Genomic DNA, 22,820 nt, shown 5'->3' on the forward strand with positions numbered 1-22,820 from the left:
ATTACAACAATGTTGTATCAAATCAACACTCATGGTGTTTTATTGCTCTCTATCCCTCTCCAGTCACTACATGAGACAGATCCTAGAGGCACTACGATATTGCCATGACAACAACGTCATCCATCGAGACGTGAAGGTAGGCCGGAGTGTGTCTTTGATAGTGTGTGTGTTTACTCTGAGTTGGGAACTAGTTCTGATTTTACTGACAGTGCACAGCTCACCCCAGTCCTCTCCTCAGCCATCATGACCCAGACTACAACAGCTAAGGAGGGAATTCTCTCTGTTTTCATTTCATAAAAAACCTTCTGTGACAATATTCATGTTATTACAGAAAAGAAAAGTGTTAGTTTGATCAGGCTCGTTAATGGTGAACCACACAGCTGGTGTTATCTGGTTAGGATGGAAGTTGTGAGAAACCAGGCAGCTAGCTGGCACCCAAGGTGAGAACTTGAAGACGCAGTGGTTTTATTAGCGTTGAAATGTAGCTGCTAAAAGCCACAGCTTCCTTTACGTCTCATGTGAGCTGATGATATGGTGGAGGTTTTGTTGTTATTGTTGCCCTGGCAATGGTTAGATGATAAACTTTCCAACCTTGACTCTATATTGCTCCATAACCATGAGTCAACGTCAGAGTATCTTTGGAGATAAATTGCATTAACTATGAGTAGTGTGTAGTCGTTGTTATTTGACAGAGTTGTACGAGCCTCTGAGTTGAAGCTGGTGTAGTTATGTTTGAAACCCCAAATAGTCTTATCATATGCACTGAATGTGCAAAGCATTAGGAACACCTTCCTAATATTGAGTTGCACCCACCTCTACAAGGTGTATAAAGCGTTCCACAGGGATGCTGGCCCATGTTGACTCCAATGCTTCCCACAGTTGTCATGTTGGCTGGATGTCCTTTGGGTGGTGGAACGTTCTTGATACACGTGGGAAACTGTTGAGAGTGAAAAACCCAGCAGCGTTGCAGTTCTTGACACAAACCGGTGCGTCTGGCACCTACTACCATACTCAGTTCAAAGGCACTTAGATCTTTTATCTTGCCCATTCACCCTGTCATGTCACATACACAATCCATGTCTCAAGGCTTTAATTCCTTCTTTAACCTGTCTCCTTCCCTTCATCTACACTGATTGAAGTGGATTTAACAAGTGACATCGATAACGGATCATAGATTTCACCTGGATTCACCTGGTCACTCTAATTCATGGAATAGAAAGTGTTATTAATGTTTTGTATACTCGGTGTATATCCCTTTCAGAGAAAGAAGTGTTTTTCTCAGCAGGCACAGACAGAGTGAGGCGGAAATAGCTCTGTTCTGAATATAAAGCACTGGCTGTTAAAATACTGCTGACAGTTTTCACACCAGACACTGCTGGGTACAGATATAGATCCCCCCTTCTATCTCTCTCTCTCTCTCTCTCTCTCTCTCTCTCTCTCTCTCTCTCTCTCTCTCTCTCTCTCTCTAAGAGCTTGACAAACACTGTTCACTATCACACATTGGCCATTATATATCAGCACTGATAAAACGTTGGGGTTTACAAGATCACAGCATAGTTAGTCAGCTACATCAGTACCCACTCTGCATGAAGATGCTCAGATATGTTATATACATACATTTCTTGGTTTGTAACTATGCTTTGAGGGTGACCCAGCTTTTGGCTCAATGGCTATGGGTTGTGATTAATGCCGGAAGAGCACAGATCAGAGACCAAGGCCTATCTCTGGTTTCTCATTGGTGGAGATTGGTATCGAGTAGCTCTTACTTTATCATATGTAGCTTACTCTCTGATTACGGGTTAACTCAACAGGGGTCACACACATGGGTTGTATGGCAACGCTGTCCTTGTTGAATAGGGAGCAGCCTGTGTGCCTCGGTGTATCGTGTGTGTCCCCCATGTGTGAAAGTCAAGTCATTGAATTAATTTCAATCGCAAGAAGCATAAATCACAGAGCCTCTCTTTTATCTCCTATTATTCACAATAACCCCTTCTACTCATCACGCTGCGCGTGTGCGCGAGTGAGAGATTGGAACCACAGACGAGCTGTCACATGCCTGATTACAACGAATAAGGCATTCTGAAAAGGAATGTTGACAAAATGATGGGAATGTGAATTTTGTGGAGAGAATCCGGAATCTTGATGTTTACATTCTAGTTCCGAAATGTTGATGTTTTCATTCTAGTTCTGGAATGTTGTTTTCATTCTAGTTCTGGAAGCAGAGATAATAAGGCAGTTTGGAATGTCAGATTGATAATGGACTAGACTACAGACTATTAACACTTGTAGACCTCAGATAAATGTCTAGCTGTTTCAGATAGGCGCTGTAGATGGAGGGATGCCTTACTGTATATTTATTGTGGAATGGTGCAAAAGAATTATCAGACACAGTGTCTTCAGAAAGTATTCACACCCCTTGACTTTTTATACATTTTGTTGTGTTGCACCCTGAATTTTAAAATGGATTACATTTAAGATTTTGTGTCACTGGCCTACACACAATACCCCGTAATCTCACAGTGGAATTGTGTTTTTCGACATTTTTACAAATTAATAAAACATGAAAAGCTGAAATGTCTTGCGTCAGTAAGTATTCAACCCCTTTGTTATGGCAAGCATAAATAAGTTCAGGTGTAGAAATGTGCTTAACAAGTCACGTAATAAGTTCTATGGACTCACTCTTTGTGCAATAATAGTGTTTAACATGATTTTTGAATGACTACCTCATCTCTGTACCCCACACAATTATCTGTAAGTTCCCTCGGTCGACCAATGAATTTCAAACACTGATTCAACCACAAAGACCAGGGAGGTTTTCCAATGCCTCGCAAAGGTCACATATTGGTAGATAAAACTTTTTTTTAAAGCATACATTGAATATCCCTTTGAGCATGGTGAAGTTATTACATTTTGGATGGTGTGTCAATACAAAGTTTTTATTACATTTTGGATGGTGTATCAATACACCCAGTCACTACAAAGATACAGGCATCCTTCCTAACTTAGTTGCCGGAGAGTAAAGAAACGGATCAGGGATTTCACCATGAGCCCAATGGTAACTTTTTAACAGTTACAGATTTTAATGGCTGTAACAGGAGAAAACTGATTATGGATCAACAACATTGTAGTTACTCCACAATACCTAAATGACCGAGTGAAAAGAAGGAAGCCTGTACAGAATAAAAAAGAAAGATGCATCCTTTTTGCAATAAGGCACTAAAGTAAAACTGCAAAAACGTATGCTAAGAAATTAACTGTCCTGAATACAAAGCATTAAGTTCAGGGCAAATCCAACACATCACTGAGTACCACTTCATATGTTCAAGCATGGTGGGGGCTGCATCATGTTATGGGTATGCTTGTCATAGAGTTAAGCACAGGCAAAATCCTAGATGAAAACCTGGTTCTGTCTGCTTTCCAGCAGACACTGGGAGATAAATTCCCCTTTCAGCAGGGCAATAACCTAAAACATGAGGCCACATTTTGCAGGAATTGCTTACCAACACGGCATTGAATGTTCCTGAGTGGTATAGTTACTGTTTTCACTTAAATCATCTTGAAAATCTATGGCAAGACTTGAAAATGGCTGTCTAGCAATGATCAACAACCAACTTGACAGAGCTTGAAAAAAATGTCAAATTCAATCCAGGTGTGCAAAGCTCTTAGAGATTTACCCAGAAAGACTCACAGCTGTAGTTGATCGGTGCCAAAGGTGATTCTAATATGTATTGACTCGGGTGTGAATATTTAAGTAAATTTGTTTTCACTTTGTCATTATGGGTTTTGAATTCGGGTTGTAACAAAATGTGGAATAAGTTAAGGGGTATGAATACTTTATGAAAGCATTGTATCTCTTGCAATCAACCAGTAGCTACGTCTGCTTTCCGTGTGCACTCCAGGCTACAGAGAGAAATAGTAACAGCGTATTTTTTGTAGGCACAAACTCCGCCATGGTTCGTTGGACAAAGTCTATAGAGAAATGAATGCCGTTTCTGAATAAACGGCGAAATAAGGTCTATGGTAAACACAGGCTTAGGAGATCTTATATGTTTTGTTCTACGAGATAATCTTCACCAGCTAACGTAATTGTGAAGCATTTATGTAATTAAAAAAAAGCACAAAAAGGCTCATGTTAATTAACTGATATTATCTCATAGAACAAAACGTATTAGGTCTCCTAAGCCTGTGTTAACCTCAGACCTGATTTTCAGCGTTTATCCCAAAACTCTATACTTTCCACAATCATTTTCATCGGGATGGCTGAACAAACCAGAAGTAACTCATTTCCGGGTTTTAGGACTACAAGCTGGCAAGCTCTATTTGTTGTAGAGTAATGCAGAAACAAGCCATATGCATTGTTCCATGGCAAGCACTGTATATTTCCCTTCAAATACTGCATACTCGCTATGTCCACTGAACTGAATAGTTTATTGTCGAAGCTGTATTTTGTCTCTGGTTTGTGTTCTTTGTGTGTGTGGTGTTATCTCCTAACAAAGACCAAACACACGCACACACATAACAAAGCCTTCACCTCGCTATGTGTGGTGTCAGCACTGTGGGCAGTGTGCCACTGAGGCATAGACTATACAGGTAATTACTGGATCAGCAATACAGTGGTAGGCAAAAGAGCTCTGTTGATACACACACACTCACACAAGCAACCACATGCTCTCATTCTCACACACAAGCACCACACACACAATTATTTGCAAGAGCTGGGCATGAAATACATAACAAAACTGAACTCTACTTCAAACTGTAGCAACAGAGAGAAGTGAATGTTTGCTGCTTCCGAAAGTCATGTTCTTTCTGTTCACTAGGCTGTAAGAGGGGCCAGTGGGACTAATGGCAGCCTGTGTGTTTGTCCTGTCTACACTCTGATAAACAACCAGACAGTGAATTGAAGAGAGATGGGTCTTATCTGTAACGGCTGATAGCTCAATATGGAGGAAATGTCACATTCTCCATATGAATGGAGAGAAGAAAGAGACCGTGAGAGGGATGGAGGGACGAAAGAGAACGAGGGAGGGACGAAAGAGAATGAGGGCGGGACGAAAGAGAATGAGGGAGGGACGAAAGCGAATGAGGGAGGGACGAAAGAGAATGAGGGAGGGACGAAAGAGAATGAGGGAGGGACGAAAGAGAATGAGGGAGGGACGAAAGAGAATGAGGGAGGGACGAAAGAGAATGAGGGAGGGACGAAAGAGAATGAGGGAGGGACGAAAGAGAATGAGGGAGGGACGAAAGAGAATGAGGGAGGGACGAAAGAGAATGAGGGAGGGACGAAAGAGAATGAGGGAGGGACGAAAGAGAATGAGGGAGGGACGAAAGAGAACGAGGGAGGGACAAAAGCGGCAGCACTAGCAGAGTGATCTTAATAGGCTTTTCCTTTTCCTACTGTATACATTAGCTGGTACAGTGAGATTGACCCTCTCAGGTCTATGTGTGTTAGTGGCCACAGAAGCTTCTTCTTAATAGTATGATTCATGTTGTTTATGACTGAGTGGAATGGGGTGTGTCTACTGATAACTATCATGTAATGGGAACCAAGGTTCCTGGCGTTTGGATATAGACAATCCAGCTCTGAAAATGGGCAACAGTCACTGTAGTGTTGCACACTAGGGCTGGGCGATATGGCCAACATATCATATCATGTTATTTTTCACATTTTTGACAGTATTTGACGGTATTTTATGTTTTTGATTAATTAAAGTTGTACATTTGCTTTATGAGTAGTGTGTGACCCTAGGGTGGTATCACATATATTATAAATTATTTCAATGGGTCTTTCTCCATTCTGATTGGTTTATACTGTTCAATTCAACTTCAACCTAAAATCATTTCCTGCATTTCCATCAGTTTCTGCATTTCCTGCACTCATTTGAGATAATTTCCACACTGCCATGATATGGGCAAAAATACTAGGACTTATTTTTAACCAAATGTGGCAATTGCGATTTAGATCAAAACACTTGGGTGAACTTTTGGAATCATGGCAATATAATGTTTATTCTAATTCTCTAGTTAATAGTGGGCACTTTGAATAGAGTGTTGTTTGACATGACAATGAATGAAAATGCCATGGACGAGTTATTGTGACAGGGTAAGAACCAAAGTGATGTTCAGTGTTTCCTAGGGGTGCTCCTGCACATTGGCTACCTGGACTATCTGCATTGTGTCCCGCCACCCACCACCCGCCAACCCCTCTTTTACGCTACTCTCTGTTCATCATATATGCAGTCACTTTAACCATACCCACATGTACATACTACCTCAATCAGCCTGACTAACCGGTGTCCTTATGTAGCCTCGCTACTTTTATAGCCTCACTACTGTATATAGCCTGTCTTTTTACTGTTGTTTTATTTCTTTATCTACCTATTGTTCACCTAATACCTTTTTTGCACTATTGGTTAAGGGCTTGTAAGTAAGCATTTCACTGTAAGGTCTACACCTGTCGTATTCGGCGCACGTGACTAATAAACTTTGATTTGATTAGCTAGCTACGTTTGCTCTGACTCAGTACTTTTATTAGCTAGTTAGCTAGCTAGCTACACAATGCTGTGTTGGTTACCTTAGCTAGCCAGCTAACTAGCGATTAGCATTAGTGGCTACCACGATTTAGCTTAACTTGCTAAGAAAATACAAACTAGCTGTTTGCAGATGTAAGAAACAAACTAATATTGTAATTATAGAATGCTTGTGGATTTAAAGTGGAAACAACATCGTTGTCATCAACATTATTACATGTGCTGCATTGACCATGCAGACTGAACGAAAGTATCACGTGGTCAAGCAACAACAAATACGCTCCTTGAGTGACAGGGGTGGGACTAGGTCTGTGTGGAAAGCGGAATGGAGAGAGAGAGAGAGTGGCGAGAGATGACTCAAGTAGCAGAGTAAACTATAAAAATGGACGTTACACACGGCGTATCTTCTTTAACAAACCAAACACTGTTATAGAAGGTAAAGTAAAAACCCAAACCTGTCCATGCATCAATACCGGTATATAGTAAAATACGGTATACCGCCCAGCCCTAGTGCACACACACATTTTCTTTCTCTCTCTCTCTCCCTCTCCCCCTCCCTCCATCCCCCGGACCACTGGCATAGTTAATGAGTGTGAGCCATGGTAGAGATATTGTGAATTACAGCACTAATCTGCTATAAACAGCCAGGATAAATCAGGTTTAAAGTGGAGCCAAAATAAATGCCTTTGATTAAAATGCTGTGTTGGTTACCTTAATTGAGCTTAATATGTGTGAAAGTGCATATGCTTGACTGAAGGACACTTTTCTATTTAAAAAAAAATCACATGCTTGTGTGCATACACACTCACGCGTGCAACCGTACACATATTGTAAGTAGCTCTGGATATACAGTAGAAGTGTCTGCTGAATGAATAAAATATTAAATGTAAATGTGGTAGTCACTCTTTTAAGCATAAACTCAGAGACATGATTATTGTTGTTTGAAAGGTAGCACTTTGACTATTATATTCAGACAAGGAAATACAAACAGTTTGCACTCTGCATAAAGAGAAAAGGTTAAAGATTGAAGGTAGAAGTCTCCTGTTGAAGCTAGTGTAGGTTAGCAATAATTGCTGCCTCTGGGCAATACCAGTGATGCTTTCTTCCTCCCTTCCTCTCATCCTCTCTCTCGATCTCTCTGTGTGTGTGTGTGTGTGTGTGTGTGTGTGTGTGTGTGTGTGTGTGTGTGTGTGTGTGTGTGTGTGTGTGTGTGTGTGTGTGTGTGTGTGTGTGTGTGCGTACATACAGTGGAGTGTGGCAGATTCTCTCGCCTGTCTGCCCTTGTCTAGTCCTCCCGGGGGACAGCCATTTGCAAGACCCACACTTCACAGAACAATACACACACACACATCCTGCAGGATTAAACACACACCACTTTACACCTATAAGATTTATAATATACATTTATACATATGTATTACACAAGCACACCACATAATGTATAAGTCACGCCTGCTCCTGCTCCCCCTCCCTGGCGCTCGAGGGCGCCAGCCTACCCGTCATCATACGCACCTGTTACCATCAGTACGCGCAGCTGCACTCATTAGACTCATATGGACTCCCTCACTTTGTCGATTGCCCCTGCATATACGTCTGCTCCTCTGTGTTGTTCCCTGTAGTGGCATTGTTTGTCGTGTTCATGTCCAGACGCTGTCCCTGTTCCGCTGCATGTCCGTCTGTATTAAACGGTTCACTCCCTGTACCTGCTTCTCATCTCCTGCGTTGGGCCTTACAGTATCAGTTACACATTTATTCTCCCTCATAAATATACAAGGTGCTCTTTGAATAAAGTAGGAAAGAAAAAACAGCAGCACATGATGAATACATTGGACTCACTTCTCCTGAAGTGATGAAGGTGGTCAATGTAAGAAGCCTTTACAGAGCACTGCCCAGACTCCAGTTCCCCCTGGGTGACTCTTTCCATGGCCCCTGACCCTTATGACACAGTCACCTCCAACCTCACACAATCAGGATTGACTCTGGTTGTGGCCTGCATGGTAGGCCTGCCTGATGATTGTTTGCTGGGCTTCTGTGGGCGGGTCTTGTCCAACAGGAAATACATTTACGAGTCGGTGGAACTCCGCAGCGCAGCGAGACAAAGCAGGAAGTTCTTGACCTGAAACAAAAATCAACATACTGTTACGATGTTTGACGGCTTCAAACTTTCCTTCATGTATACCAATGACTGATGATAACTTAACTCCACAAAACATGATTTTCTTCTGGAAGTGCTCTTGAACCGAAAAAAAATTGACATATTGCCTATAGTTATCAAATAGTCTATTGAAAATGCTGCATAGTGCACCTTTCATTTAAAGGATAAAAGATGATGGCAGAGAGGGGGTGGCAGGGCCCCCTGGTGGTGGTGGTGGTGGTGGTGGCTGGGTCAACTTTGTGCTGGTGCTGGACCATAGAGATAAAGATGAACTTGTGATGAGGCAGCAGGCACACTATCAGAACCAACTGAGAGGAGGAAGGAGAAAAGGGTTTAGATGAGAGGTAAAAACCCTGGATAAAACAAGTTATAAACTGAACAACTACATGAATTGAAGTCTACTTCATTCGTAAAAATGAAAACCAAAACAGACAGAAAGCAGAACTCCCACCTGGATCACTACAATGTTCCGGAACACTTTTCCCAGCAGCCTCTGGGAGTCATTGACGATGGTGCACCGCCGCAACCTCCATATGCTTGGCCACGTACAAAGTCAGCTCCAACAGGAAACACACAAAGAAGATCACGATGGCCGCTACAATCGTCCCTATCGACAGGCTGCCCCGCACCTCCACCGCCACACTGTAACATATTCCCCTCCCCTCCTCCTCTCCCTCCATCCTCGCCCCCTCCCCCCACCTCTGTCTCTCTCACTAAATAGTAAACTGCAACGGGTACTCTGGCCAGCACCACCACCCGGCGCACACGGCCTTGGTGAAGCCCACTCTCCTCAGTCTGGTGAAGAAGGCGTGGGGAAGCAGGGTCGGCGCAGGTGCTGGGGCTGGGGCAGGTGCTGGGGCGGTTGGCATGGGTGTGCTAGATGAGGGTGGTGAAGCGGGTGAGCAGCACCCAGGTCAGGATTAAGACGCTGACGTAGATATTGATATTCTGGACAAGTGTGACCCCGGGGAGGACTAGGCAGACCAGACTCTGGGAAGGAATTGACGAGGGATCTTTTGGCTCTTTTTTTCTTTAAATACATTTTAAGATTATTATTTTCGTATCTTGTCACATATATGACCAATCCCCTTTTGATGAGATGAGAAAAATATGAATCAATCCAAATGTCAGTAAAAGATGGATGTACCTGTGAGCAGTAGGTGGCCAGGAAGGGGGTGGTGAGGGAGATGAGTAAGTTGGACAGGCCTAGGTGGGACAGGTAGAGTGGGTTGAAGTCTGGGTCAGGATACACCTCAGGAACACCCAGTGAGAGAGAGCATTGCCCAGGAGACCTGTGAGGAAGAGGAGCGCGTAGAGGGAGGGGAGGACAAAGCTTGGGAGGGGAGAACGAAGTGTGAAGCGGGAGGAGGGGGAAATGGAGGTGGAAAAGAGGTAGGAGGTGTTAGACACAGATGGGAAGGGTTGGGATGTGTTCGCCATCGATCTGTGAGACTAACAGAGACTGGAAGTATTATATACGAATGTTGCACCAGAGATAGAAAAGATAACCAATATGACTATAAACACAGTGCCACTTCTTGTATCATTAAGATAATAGATTGCTGCGGGGACTTTCTTCCATTCAGCCATAAGCATTAATGAGGTCAGGCACAGACGTTGGGCGATTATGCCTGGTTCGCAGTCGGCGTTCCAATTCATCCCAAAGGTGTTCGATGGGGTTTAGGTCAGGGCTCTGTGTAGGCCAGTCAAGTTCTTCCAAACGATTTCGACAAACCTTTTCTGTACAGACCTCGCTTTGTGCACGGGGCATCGTCATGCTGAAACAGGAAAGGGCCTTCCCCAAATTGTTGCCACCAAGTTGGAAGCACAGAATGGTCTAGAATGTAATTTTATGCTGTAGCGTTAAGATTTCCCTTCCCTGGAATTAAGGGGCCTAGCTCAAACCATGAAAAACAGCCCCAGACAATTGTTCCTCCTCCACCAAAGTTTACAGTTGGCACTATTCATTCGGGCAGGTAGCGTTTTTCTGGCATCCGCCAAACCCAGATTTGTCCATCGGACTGCCAGATGGTGAAGCGTAATTCATCACTGTATAGATTGATGAGGGATTTTTTACATTTTTTTTATCCATTTTAGAATAAAGCTGTAACGTAACAAATGTAGAAAAGGGAAGGGGTCTGAATACTTTCCAAATGCACTGTATTTCACATTTTGTTGTGTTACAGCCTGAATTCAAAATATAAATACATTTTGTTTTCTCTCCCCCATCTACACACAATACCCCATACTGACAAAGTGAAAACATGTTTTTAGAAATTTTAGCAAATTTATAGTATTCACACCCCTGAGTCAATACTTTGTAGAAGCACCTTTGGCGGTGATTACAGCTGTGAGTGTTTTTGAGTAAGTCTCTAAGAGCTTTGCACACCTGGATTGTACAATATTTGCCCATTATTCTTTTTAAAGTTCTTTAAGCTATATCAAGTTGATTGTTCATCATTTTTAGACAACCATTTTCAGGTCTCGCCATAGATTTTCAAGCCGATTTAAGTCAAAACTGTAACTAGGCCACTCAGCTGACACAATCACATTCAGTATCGTCTTGGTAAGCAACTCGTGTATATTTGGCCTTGTGTTTTAGATTATTTTCCTGCTGAAAGGTAAATTCATCTCCCAGTGTCACGTGGAAAGCAGACTGAAACAAGTTTTCCTCTAGGATTATGCCTGTGCTTAGCTCTGTTCTGTTTCTTTTTTTATCCTGAAAAACACCCCACTCCGTAACGATTACAAGCATACCCATAACATGGTGCAGCCACCACCATGCTTGAAAATATGAAGCTGTACTCCATGATATGTTGGATTTGCCCCAAACATAATGCTTTGTAATCATGACATAGTTCATTTATTTGCCAATTTTTTTGCAGTTTTACTTTAGTGCTTTATTGCAAACAGGACGCATGTTTTGGAATATTTTTATACTGTACAGGCTTTCTTCTGTCATTTAGGTTAGTATTGTGGAGTAAATACACTGTTGTTGATCCATCCTCAATTTTCTCCTATCACAGCCATTAAACTCTGTAACTGTTTTAAAGTCACCATTGGCCTGATGGTGAAATCCCTGAGTGATTTCCTTCCTCTCTGGCAACTGAGTTAGGAACTACGCCTGTAAAGTGTAATTAATAACTTCACCATATTCAATATCTGCTTTCTTTATTTTAATAATCTACCCACAGGTGCCATTCTTTGCGAGGTATTGGGAAATCTCCCTGGTCTTTGTGGTTGCATCTGTGTTTGAAATTCACTGCTTGACTAAGGGGCCTTAATTGTATAATTGTGTCGGGTACAGAGATGAGGTAGTCATTCAAAAATCATGTTAACCACTATTATTGCACACAGAGTGAGTCCATGCATGGGGTATTGTGTGTAGGCCAGTGACACACAATCTCAATTTAGTCCATTTAAAATTGAGGCTGTGACATTACAAAATGTGGAAAAATGTCAAGTGGTGTGAGTACTTTCTGAAGGCACTGTAGTTGTATGATATGTTGGTATGAAATGAGGAAGGTGTATGTGTAGCATCTATTTTCCTGTTTGTCGCTTTTGCGTTTGTGATATTGACTGTGATTCTATGGTGTACAGTTGAGGAGGGGAAGTGTGTGAGAAAGTGTAGAGTGCGAGTTGGTGTGTTTGAGTTTGTGACTGAGTGTGTCTGACGCTGTTTGCATGCGTGATTTGTGGGAGTTATTTTCAGTTGTCTGGGTGAGAGGTGGTGAGAGGAAGACCACAGGGAACCGAGTTACAGGCCGAGGGCTCATCCACTGACGTCTGCTGAGAAACACTCATGTAGCTGAAGAGAAAATATAGCCAAATAATGCATGTTGTTGTTGTGTTGAAAATGTATTTATTGTTAAAAGATTAGTGTTACATTCTAATATGTTTTTGTGATGTGACAGCTATTATCAGCTGTGCTTGTGCTATATATCGGTCAGAGGCAGTACTCCCAGCCAGCACATAACGTTCTGAGAACCATATGTTTCTTAGAGCTTGATGAGAGTGTGGTTGTCCTATGGTTATTTTGCATACAAACATCATACAACTTTCTGGGAATGGTGCAGGATAGTTGCTTGTGGTGGTGGTTTTAGCATGTAAATCTTGATTGGGCAGACTTCCCCAATTTCTTTAGATGCATGCCAGCAAAGCCACAACACAACACTAAACAAAACATGAATTGCACTATAACGGACCATGCTTGTATGCGGCTTTATTAGCTCAATTATTATAATTTTTTACAATGTTTGCAAAATGATGTGTGACACGTATTAATGGCAAAATAACACACAGAACAGGCAAACATCTTTAAATAGTAATAATTACATCTAGTGAGTTTAGAAAGTATTCAGACCCCTTGACTTTTTCCACATTTTGTTACGTGACAGCCTTATTCTAAAAGGGATTAAATAGTTTTTTCCCTCCATCACACAATATCCCATACTGGCAAAGCAAAAACAGGTTTCTATAAATGTCTGCAAAAAAAATTACGAAGTATTACGACCCTTTACTCAGTACTTTGTTGAAACACCTGTGGCAGCGGTTACAGCCTTGAGTTGGGTATGACACTACAAGCTTGGCACACCTGTATTTGGGGAGTTTCACCCATTCTTCTCCGCAGAGCCTCTCAAGCTCTGTCAGGTTGGATGGGGAGCATCGCTGCACAGCTATTTTCAGGTCTCTCAAGAGATGTTCAATCAGTTTCAAGTCCGGGCTCTGGCTGGGCCACTCAAGGACATTCAGAGACTTGTCCCAAAGCCACTCCTTCGTTGTCTTGGCTGTGTGCTTAGGGTCATGGTCCTGTTGGAAGGTGAACCTTCATCCCAGTCTGAGGTCCTGAGTGCTCTAGAGCAGTTTTTCATCAAGGATCTTTCTGTACTTTGCCCCGTTCATCTTTCCCTCGATCCTGACTATTCTCCCAGTCCCTGCCGCTGAAAAACATCCCCACATCATGATGCTGCCACCACCATGCTTCACCATAGGGATGGTGCCAGGTTTCCTCCAGGCGTGACGTTTGGCATTCAGGCCAAAGAGTTCAATCTTGGTTTCATCAGATCAGAGAATCTTGTAGAAAATACTGTTAACTCCAAGCAGGCTGTCATGTGCCTTTTAATGAGGAATGGCTTCTGTCTGGCCACTCTACCATAAAGGCCTGATTGGTGGAGTGCTGCAGAGATGGGTTGTCCTTCTGAAAGGTTCTCCCATCTCCACAGAGGAACTCTGGAGCTCTGTCAGAGTGACCATTGGGTTCTTGTCACCTCCCTGCCAAGGCCATTCTCCCACGATTGCTCAGTTTGGCCGGGTGGCCAGTTCTAGGAAGAGTCTTGGTGGTTCCAAACTTCTTCCATTTAAAGATGATGGAGGTCACGGTGTTCTTGGTGACCTTCAATGCTGAATAATTTTTAAGTGGCTAGACTGTAAACTCTCCAGACTCATATCAAACATCTCTAATCCAAAATCAAATCTAGAATCGGCTTTCTATTTCGCAACAAAGCCCCCTTCACTCACGCCGCCAAACTTACCCTAGTAAAACTGACTAACCTACCGATCCTCGACTTCGGCGATGTCATCTACAAAATAGCTTCCAATACTCTACTTAGCAAACTGGATGCAGTCTATCACGGTGCCATCCGTTTTGTTACCAAAGCGCCTTATACCACCCACCACTGTGACCTGTATGCTCTAGTCGGCTGGCCGTCGCTACATTTTCGTCGCCAGACTCACTGGCTCCAGGTCATGTACAAGTCTATGCTAGGTAAAGCTCCGCCTTATCTCAGCTCACTGGTCATGATAACAACACCCACCCATAGCACGCGCTCCAGCAGGTATATCTCACTGGTCATCCCCAAAGCCAACACCTCCTTTGGCTGCCTTTCCTTCCAGTCCTCTGCTGCCAGTGACTGGAACGAATTGCAAAAATCACTGAAGCTGGAGATTTACATTTCCCTCACTAACTTTAAACATCAGCTATCTGAGCAGCTAACCGATCGCTGTACATAGTCCATCTGTATATAGCCCACCCAATCTACCTACCTCATCCCCATATTGTTTTTATTTACTTTGCTGCTCTTTTGCACACCAGTATCACTACTTACACACCATCATCTGCTCATCATCATCTGCTCATCTATCACTCCAGTGTTAATCTGCTGAATTGTAATTACTTTGCTACTATGGCCTATTTATTGCCTTACCTCCTCATGCCATTTGCACACACTGTATATAGACTTTCTTTTTCCCCCTATTGTGTTATTGACTGTACGCTCGTTTATTCCATGTAACTCTGTGTTGTTGTTTCTGTCGCACTGCTTTGCTTTATCTTGGCCAGGTCGCAGTTGTAAATGAGAACTTGTTCTCAACTAGCCTACCTGGTTAAATAAAGGTGAAATAAAAAAATAAAAAATAAGTACCCTTCCGCTGATCTGTGTCTCAACACAATCCTGTCTCGGAGCTCTATGGACAATTCCTTCAACTTCATGGCTTGGTTTTTGCTCTGACATGCACTGTCAACTGTGGGACCTTATAGAGACAAGTATGTGCCTTTCCAAATCATGTCCAATCAATTGATTTTAACACAGGTGGACTCCAATGAAGTTGTAGAAACATCTCAAGGATGATCAATGGAAACAGGATGCATCTGAGCTCAATTTTGAGTCTCATGGCAAAGGGTCTGAATGTAAATAAGGTATTCATTTTATTTTATATAAATTAGCAAAAAAAATCTGTTTTTGCTTTGTCATTGTGGGGTATTGAGTGTAGATTGATGAGGGAAAACATTTTATTTCATACATTTTTGAATAAGGCTGTAACGTAATAAAATAAGTCAAGGGGTCTGAATACTTTCCGAATGCACTGTGTATATATACAGCACCAGTCAAAAGTTTGGACACACCTACTCATTCCAGGGTTTTCCTTTATTTTTACTATTTTCTACATTGTAGAACAATACTGAAGACATCAAAACTATGAAATAACACATATAGAATTATGTAGTAACCAAAAAAGTGTTAAACAAATCCAAATATATTTTTGATTTTTCAAAGTAGCCACCCTATGCCTTGATGACAGCTTTGCACACTCTTGGCATTCTCTCAACCAGCTAGGCCTCTTACAGTTGCCCACAGCAGTGAGTGAGTGGGTGGGTGGGTGGGTTCGGTCTGTATCTTTTACTGTAGTCTTCTGCAGCAGGTCAAGTGGCGCAAGGCCAGATGGAGTAAGGGATGTACAATGCAGCTCAGAGCTGCTATGGTTATGGTTGCGTTTGTCACCTTCCACTGTGTTCTGAACTTCTCACAGTCTCCCCCATGTGGTGAGAGCAGGGTCACTGCACGCTGGACATGGTAGGGCAGGAAACATGCCACAAACACCACAACCACAGCTAGGATCTTCCTTCGTACTCTCAGACTACCACTCTTCACCCCCTGCCTCTCTCCTGCCCCTGAATGCACCTCCAAGTCTACACCCTGTATGTTCTCCCCCCTGCCCTCCCTCTCCCCTAAACTCACCCCACACCCCTCTTCCACCCGACAACTCACCCTCCTATCCCCTGCGGTCATCCCCGTACTCACCCCCCTGGTGTTTGTGTTCTTGGACCCCCTGACCTTCTGCAGATGCAACACTAATCCCCCATAGCTGACCAGAATAAAGGTGAGAATCACAAAAAACAGGGCCACCCCCAGGCAGTGTTGGTTGTTTAACACTTCTCTGTGGTGATTCTCCAACACGTCAAAGCAGCGGTCTCCTCTTCCTTTTCCTCGTCCAAACTGAAGTACCATACTGGCACTCACCACCGTTACCACAGTTACCCAGGTGACGAGGCAGAGTACCCAGCATCCTCTGGGCCTAGTGAAGGGCACGAGGAGAGCAGGGCAAGGCCGCACCTACAACCAGGGAAAGATTTGAGAGCAAAATCGAGTGGTTAATTGAGAAACGTATTATTAAAAAATGTATTTTAAAAATGAAAAACAACCTCATTCAAAATCAATCAATTTAGGTTTGAAGACTTGTTGTTGTAGGCATCCATACCACGGTGGCGTAGCGCGTCACACTGGTCCAGAGAAGCAGCATCATGTTACAGTAGAGGTTGACGTAGAAGACTGTTATCCCGGTTAGCATGGCGGCTTGACACGCCTTGTCCTCTCCAGACCAGATGTGACCCCTCCGGTAGTATACCACCCGGAACAGGAAGCTGGTGCACAGCAAGAGGTCAGAGGTCACCATGTTGAGGGTCAGGATGACGGTAGGGGTCCTCCCCAAACTCCTGAATTCACGCAGGGTCAGGCCGTTGGCTAGGAAACCCAGGAGTGACAGGACCAGGTAGAGCCAGGGTTTAACTTGTGTGTCGAAGGGGTCAGGGTGTAGCCAACACTGTCTGGAAGAGGAGAGAGAGGAAGGGAGGAGGATTTGGGAGAGAGGAGAGAAGGAGTTGGAGGGAGAGGGAGAGGAGAGAGAAGGGAATGAGCGACGTGAGATGGGGGCATAAACAGTAATGATAACTTTGTGTGTGTGCTTATGGGTTCTTACATCACATTTTCTACGACATGAAGCCACAAAAACATACAAACGAAAGCCAGTTAGAGTTCCAATTAATTTCTCTAGTTATTATGAAGATCTGGTGAAAACACCCAGGATAGGTTTCTTTGGAATTAACATTAATTTAATAATATCAAGGAATAAAGGAAGCAGATATACAGTAACCTTTATTTAACTAGGCAAGTCAGTGCATACAATGCAATATCAGACTAGATAACTTCCACATGGGGAACTTAATCTTGTTATTAACAAACAACCACACAAACAAAACAAACACACATTGCATAATTTAATTGCCTACCTTAGGCACGCACAAATGTCCCCTCAGATGTGTCCTGTTTTTAAAATGTTCAGGTGTTAAATTAATTACTAAACTTCATTTTTTAATAATTGTTCATAAAAAGATCTGTCAGCTGTATTTTGCAGAGGAGGCACACTGACTGGACCAAGCAAAGAGCACAAGTAACTGGAATAAGTAGTTTCATAAATGCGTCAAGTGCAGCGTCTGGTTGCTCCTCATTACACACCACAGACCAGCAAATATTCTTTACATCATCAACATATGAATCACTACAAAACTTCAGGTATGACCTCTTATACACTACATTAGGCCCAGCCTTTGGAACTTTGGTTTTCCAAGATATGGCTATTATATTGTGATCACTACATCCTATGGATTTGGATACTGCTTTAAAGCAAATATCTGCAGTGTTAGTAAAAATGTGATCAATACATGTTTCTGATTTAATTCCTGTGCTGTTTGTAACTACCCTGGTAGGTTGACTGACAACCTGATCCAGGTTGCAGGCACTGGTTACAGTTTGAAGTGTTTTCCTGAGTGGGCAGCTTGATGATAGCCAGTCAATATTTAAATCACCCAGAAAATATACTTCTCTGTTGATATCACATACATTATCAAGCATTTCACACACATTATCCAGATACTGACTGTTAGCACTTGGTGGTCTATAGCGGCTTCCCAGAAGAATGGGCTTTAGGTGAGGCAGATGAACCTGTAGCCATATTACTTCAACAGTATTTAACATTAGATCGTCTCTAAGCTTTACAGGAATGTGGTTCTGAATATAGACCGCAACACCGCCTCCGTTGGCATTTCTGTCTTTTCGGTAGATGTTATAACCATGTATTGCTACCACTGTATCAAAGGTATTATCAAAGTGAGTTTCAGAGATAGTCAGAATATGAATATGTTACAAGCAAGTTGACTTCATGGACCTTGTTTCTTAGGCTACATATGTTAATATGGGCTATTTTTTAGCACCTTTCTGGGTTGCTTGATTGTTTTTAATGCTTTACTGGGAAGCTTATCAGAGGTAGACTTACACATGTTATTTACATTGGAGCTGATAGTGCAGGGTGAGCTGCATAAAGTGGTCTTCCTACTATTGCACACCGCCTCAGTGCTAACAGTGTAGCTCTGGTTTATAGGCTCATGATTACTGCTTACAATAGCTGGAGGATAAACAGATGTATTCGGTGCAATTAGGGGTACATAAATGAAATGACTTACATTGTGTTTGCCAATGCCCCTAAGATCATGTACATTTGATGCAGCATTATGATGACTCATTGTCACAATGGTAGGGATTAACTGAGCTGGTCTTGGATCATTTACCAGTCATTGTTTCAACGCAGCCTTGAAATGCGTGGACAGAGTCCAGGAACCAAGACGATTTGGATGGACTCCGTCATTCCTGTAGAGTATCTTCTGTTTTCAGAAGTTGTCAAAGTTATCAATAAAAGTGACTCCAGCAGAGCTACTGTGGTCTTTTAGCCAAATGTGTAATGCCAGTAGTCTGCTGAATCTTTCACACCCGCGGCCCAACAATGGTACCGGACCTGAAATTATGGGCCGTTTTTTGGGAGTCTTTTAATGCTAAAATCAGTTCTTTAAAATCCATTTTTAAATGTTCCGAGCTAGCCCTCCTGATGTCGTTTGACCCCACATGGACTACGACAGTGTCAGCTCCCGGCATCTGTGGTAGAACAGTCGGAAGCAGCCTTGTTATGTCCTGTACTCGTGCTCCTGGGTAGCACAGGGTTTTTGCCTTGGGGACCGAGATGTTTCTCACCATAGAGCTGCCTATGATGACAGCTGGTGATGTTGAATGGGCCAGTCTCTCAGGCAGCCGAGCTCCGAGGATCTGAACCCGAGGAAGAAGCTACCGGAGAGGGAGACAGAGCCGAGGATGAAGACACAGGTACCTCCGGATCCGATCTTGATTGGGAAGCCACCACAGACGAAGGCGCCGGAACCTCTGGACCCAGGGCGGCAAAGCTGTTTCTGGTCTGTGTCAGTTCCGGGCTCAACATCTCCACGGAGACCCCCTTTGCCAGAGGACGCCTTCTTCGACTTCCACGGCGAGTGACGTACCTTCATGGCTGATTGGTTGGGTCGAGATCAGCTCCGTTCTCCAGGGAAGGGGGAGACCCCTTCGGGGATGGAACCCTGCCTAGCACCGGCCAGTCGACACGGTGGTGAAACTTCCACCAGACCAAAGCGGCATCCAGCTACTGGGGTGGAAGAAAAATAAAAAGTAGGTGGGCGTGGGTTCCCCAGTAGCTTGTGTAGGTTTGCTACTTGCTTGCTAAGAGTAGGTACTTCACTCCTGTAGTCCTCCGCAAGCAGTTGCTACATTAAAAGTCAACGCGGTCCACATTGTCTCGGAACAAAGCAAAGTAAACGCAGCTCCTGCAACGTTGGGAACGTTCAATAGCGGCCTCCATTTGAGACGCCGAGCCAGCTAGGCTAGCTGGGCTTCCGCGTCTCTCCCCCTATACAGAATCTGGTAGGATCCCGGGACAGATAGTAGCGCTCACAGCAATTTAGCCCAACAGAGCCTCAGGATTCAAAATAAAAGTATATGAAAACACTGCCAGCTTTTAAACCGAGGTCTTTAGTTCAGGTTTCAGCGTTCAACAGCAAACATACGTCGCGCTCTGTCAGATGATTGTTACTGCTGTTGAACAGGTTCCCAACCTCAACTACAGTATCTTTGCTGGCAAGGTTGATAGACTTTAGAAAATACAAAAATTGCTTTAATTATTGGGTTATGATACTATATACCAGTTGTACTAAACTCCTAAGGCATAACAGTTCTTAAAGAACCAATGTGCATCCTACATTCAAATGACAAATGAACAGGTTAAAAGGTATGCTTAGATAACATATGCAGAAAAATGTACATATTTATTTACATAGAATTAGGCATAATGATTATGGCTCTAGGTTGCAGGAAAAGCATGTTTCAGGTGCATGACACCTTGGTACCATAGGCAGGGCAAGCTAAACTTTAAATTGAATTGCCAAAATGATATAGCCTAATTAGCCTACTCCTGTCTATACAGAAATAATTACAATTATTAAAATAGGCTACAAAAGCATGATTTGGCCACAGAGAATCATTAGCTTCTTTTAAATTAAAAAAACAATTGGTTACAGTCAGAAGGCAGCGCTCGCAATTTGGGCAGCACGCGCAGCAAATACCAAATACATGATTGTTAAGTTAGTGAAAAGTAGAGGCCGGCCAGGAATATCACAATATTTCAAAATACAATTGCGGGAAAACATAGTTTGAAAATCAAATGGTTATTGCTGTAAAGAGAAGACAATTGCACCAGCGGAGAACATCGGTAATATCCCGGTTGAGTGCGCACTGCGCATATTCACTCTTTATCATTGATTGGTTAGTGCCAGTTAAGTAAGTTTTTGTCCAATAATTTCCTTCTCTAGTTTAGATGGACGTCATATTCTATTTGTGTCTCCCCTTCTCGTAGGCCTATTATATGGACAACGTTTTGTTTTATTGATATGTTTGTAATTGTCAGCGGAGTTGGCTACCCAGTCATTCGTCGTATAAAGAAAATGTCTGCTAATGTCTCCGGTCATATAAAGTGTAGTAGAATTTCATGAAATGTGTTTTTAAAATGCCACATTTTTCCTGTGCAAAGAAAGAAGAAACATATCTGGTATAGCCTATACTAGCCTAGGCCTACTCTACTCTACACGTGCTCAGCTATGTATTGAAATGTATTTTTTTGCGAACAGTGTTTGAGTTATATTATTAGGGTGGGTATAATTTGTGCACCGTTCCAACAGGAATCTGTTCCAAAAACGTAAAGTACAAGGTTGCCAACAAACAACGCATACAAAATTGCCTGATCAATTCACCTAGCTAACTAGCTGCCGAATAGGCATCAACCCACCACGTAGCTTATTCTTAATGTTTGTCAATAGGCTAACAGAGTGAAGACCGTCATTTTTCGGAATAAACGTGGTGAGTGACACATTTTATGATATAGCCCACTCCCTAACTGGTATCTTATTCTGCCGCTATACAACTTTGTATGCGTTGTTGTTGGCAACCTTGTTATTTACGAAGTTTCTACAACAGATTCCTGTTGGAACGTTCCACAAATTATACCGACCCCTATTATTAGCCTAAATTATGACTATCCAATTTACTCATCATATTACAAATAGTAGGCGATCTTGCATAAGTCTGAAAATGCGATGATGCATGGAAAGCTTTATTATAAAGGTGTATGGTGAAAATGAAGTTCCCCAAACGTGACACTCATGCGCCTGCTATGCCTGGTACCTACTGTAGATGTGTTGAATATAGAAATCTTACCTTTCTGGATTGTTGCTGGTTACATTGAGCCAGCGAACAGATGCGTTGACGAAAGACATTTGTTGTATATCATCTGTTGTTATATTCATCTTTCACTTTTGTCTACCTCTCTGGCTGTGCACCTCTCTTCCTGTTACGACTTCTCTACCTCACTCAGGGTCGCTTTCTCTCTCTCACGCATCCTGTGTTGATAATAATAATTTATTGCATTTATATAGTGCCTTTCCAGATGCTCAAAGCTCTGTAAGTGGAGGAAAATCACCTCATCCACCACCAATGTGCACCCACTACACTCCAAAAAATGCTGGGTTAAAAAGCAACCCAGTGCTGGGTAAATAGTGGACAGTACACATTTTGGGTTATTTTTGACCCAGCAGTTGGGTTATTGAGCTATGACCAGATGGACAGTACTTCTGTTGCATGTATTAGAAATACATGTTTTAATTACTTCTAATGTATTTTGTAACAAGATCATCTCAAAAGCCGTAATTTATATTTTCAAAATGCAAAATACTTTTCTATACCATTTCTTTATAGTGGTTCACAATTTTGTGGCCCCCTTTCACTACATTGGTATCAAAAGTCTGATGGCACTATGGTGTGATAAGTGTCTGTAAAAATGAACAATTGCAAAGCGTGTGGAGTTTCATTCTAATGAGCTCCACCGTGAAACAAGGCCAATGACAATACTAGTGTTAGCGCAAGGATTAGAAGTCTATGGGTATCTACTAGCATGCTAGCAGATACCCATAGACTTCCAGTAATTGCGCTAACACTAGTTAGCATTGGCTCGTGAAACTACCTCTATCTTCCTTCATACTGGATACAGAGACATAAAACATATCCACAAGTACATCTGACTCTGGGAAGTAGATAAAGGGCCTAATTGCCAAAATCCAGAAGTATTGCTACTGCTACTGCGCTATTCAGCACTTTGGT

At 42.7% G+C, this 22,820-nt stretch overlaps 2 protein-coding genes across 16 annotated transcripts in view; one reads left to right on the forward strand and one right to left on the reverse strand.

Moving 5' to 3' along the window:
* Positions 1-22,820, forward strand: part of LOC106581943 (peripheral plasma membrane protein CASK) — a 212,771-nt gene that overhangs the window by 106,278 nt on the left and 83,673 nt on the right. For all 15 annotated transcript variants that reach the window (XM_014164474.3, XM_014164475.3, XM_014164482.3 and 12 more), the window contains exon 5: positions 64-136. In XM_014164474.3, the coding sequence (XP_014019949.1) occupies positions 64-136 (73 nt within the window). The remainder of the gene's footprint in view (positions 1-63; positions 137-22,820) is intronic.
* On the reverse strand, positions 12,891-22,160 carry LOC106581946 (putative G-protein coupled receptor 82). The gene is made up of 3 exons (XM_014164496.3): positions 21,882-22,160; positions 16,720-17,065; positions 12,891-16,574 (listed from the first exon to the last, which is right to left on the reverse strand). The coding sequence occupies exons 1-3, from the start codon at positions 21,968-21,970 to the stop codon at positions 15,861-15,863; spliced, it is 1,149 nt and encodes a 382-aa protein (XP_014019971.1). The 5' UTR covers positions 21,971-22,160; the 3' UTR covers positions 12,891-15,860.

Source organism: Salmo salar, chromosome 21 (genome assembly GCF_965601325.2).
Source record: "Salmo salar chromosome 21, fSalSal1, whole genome shotgun sequence".
Classification (NCBI taxonomy): domain Eukaryota; kingdom Metazoa; phylum Chordata; class Actinopteri; order Salmoniformes; family Salmonidae; genus Salmo; species Salmo salar.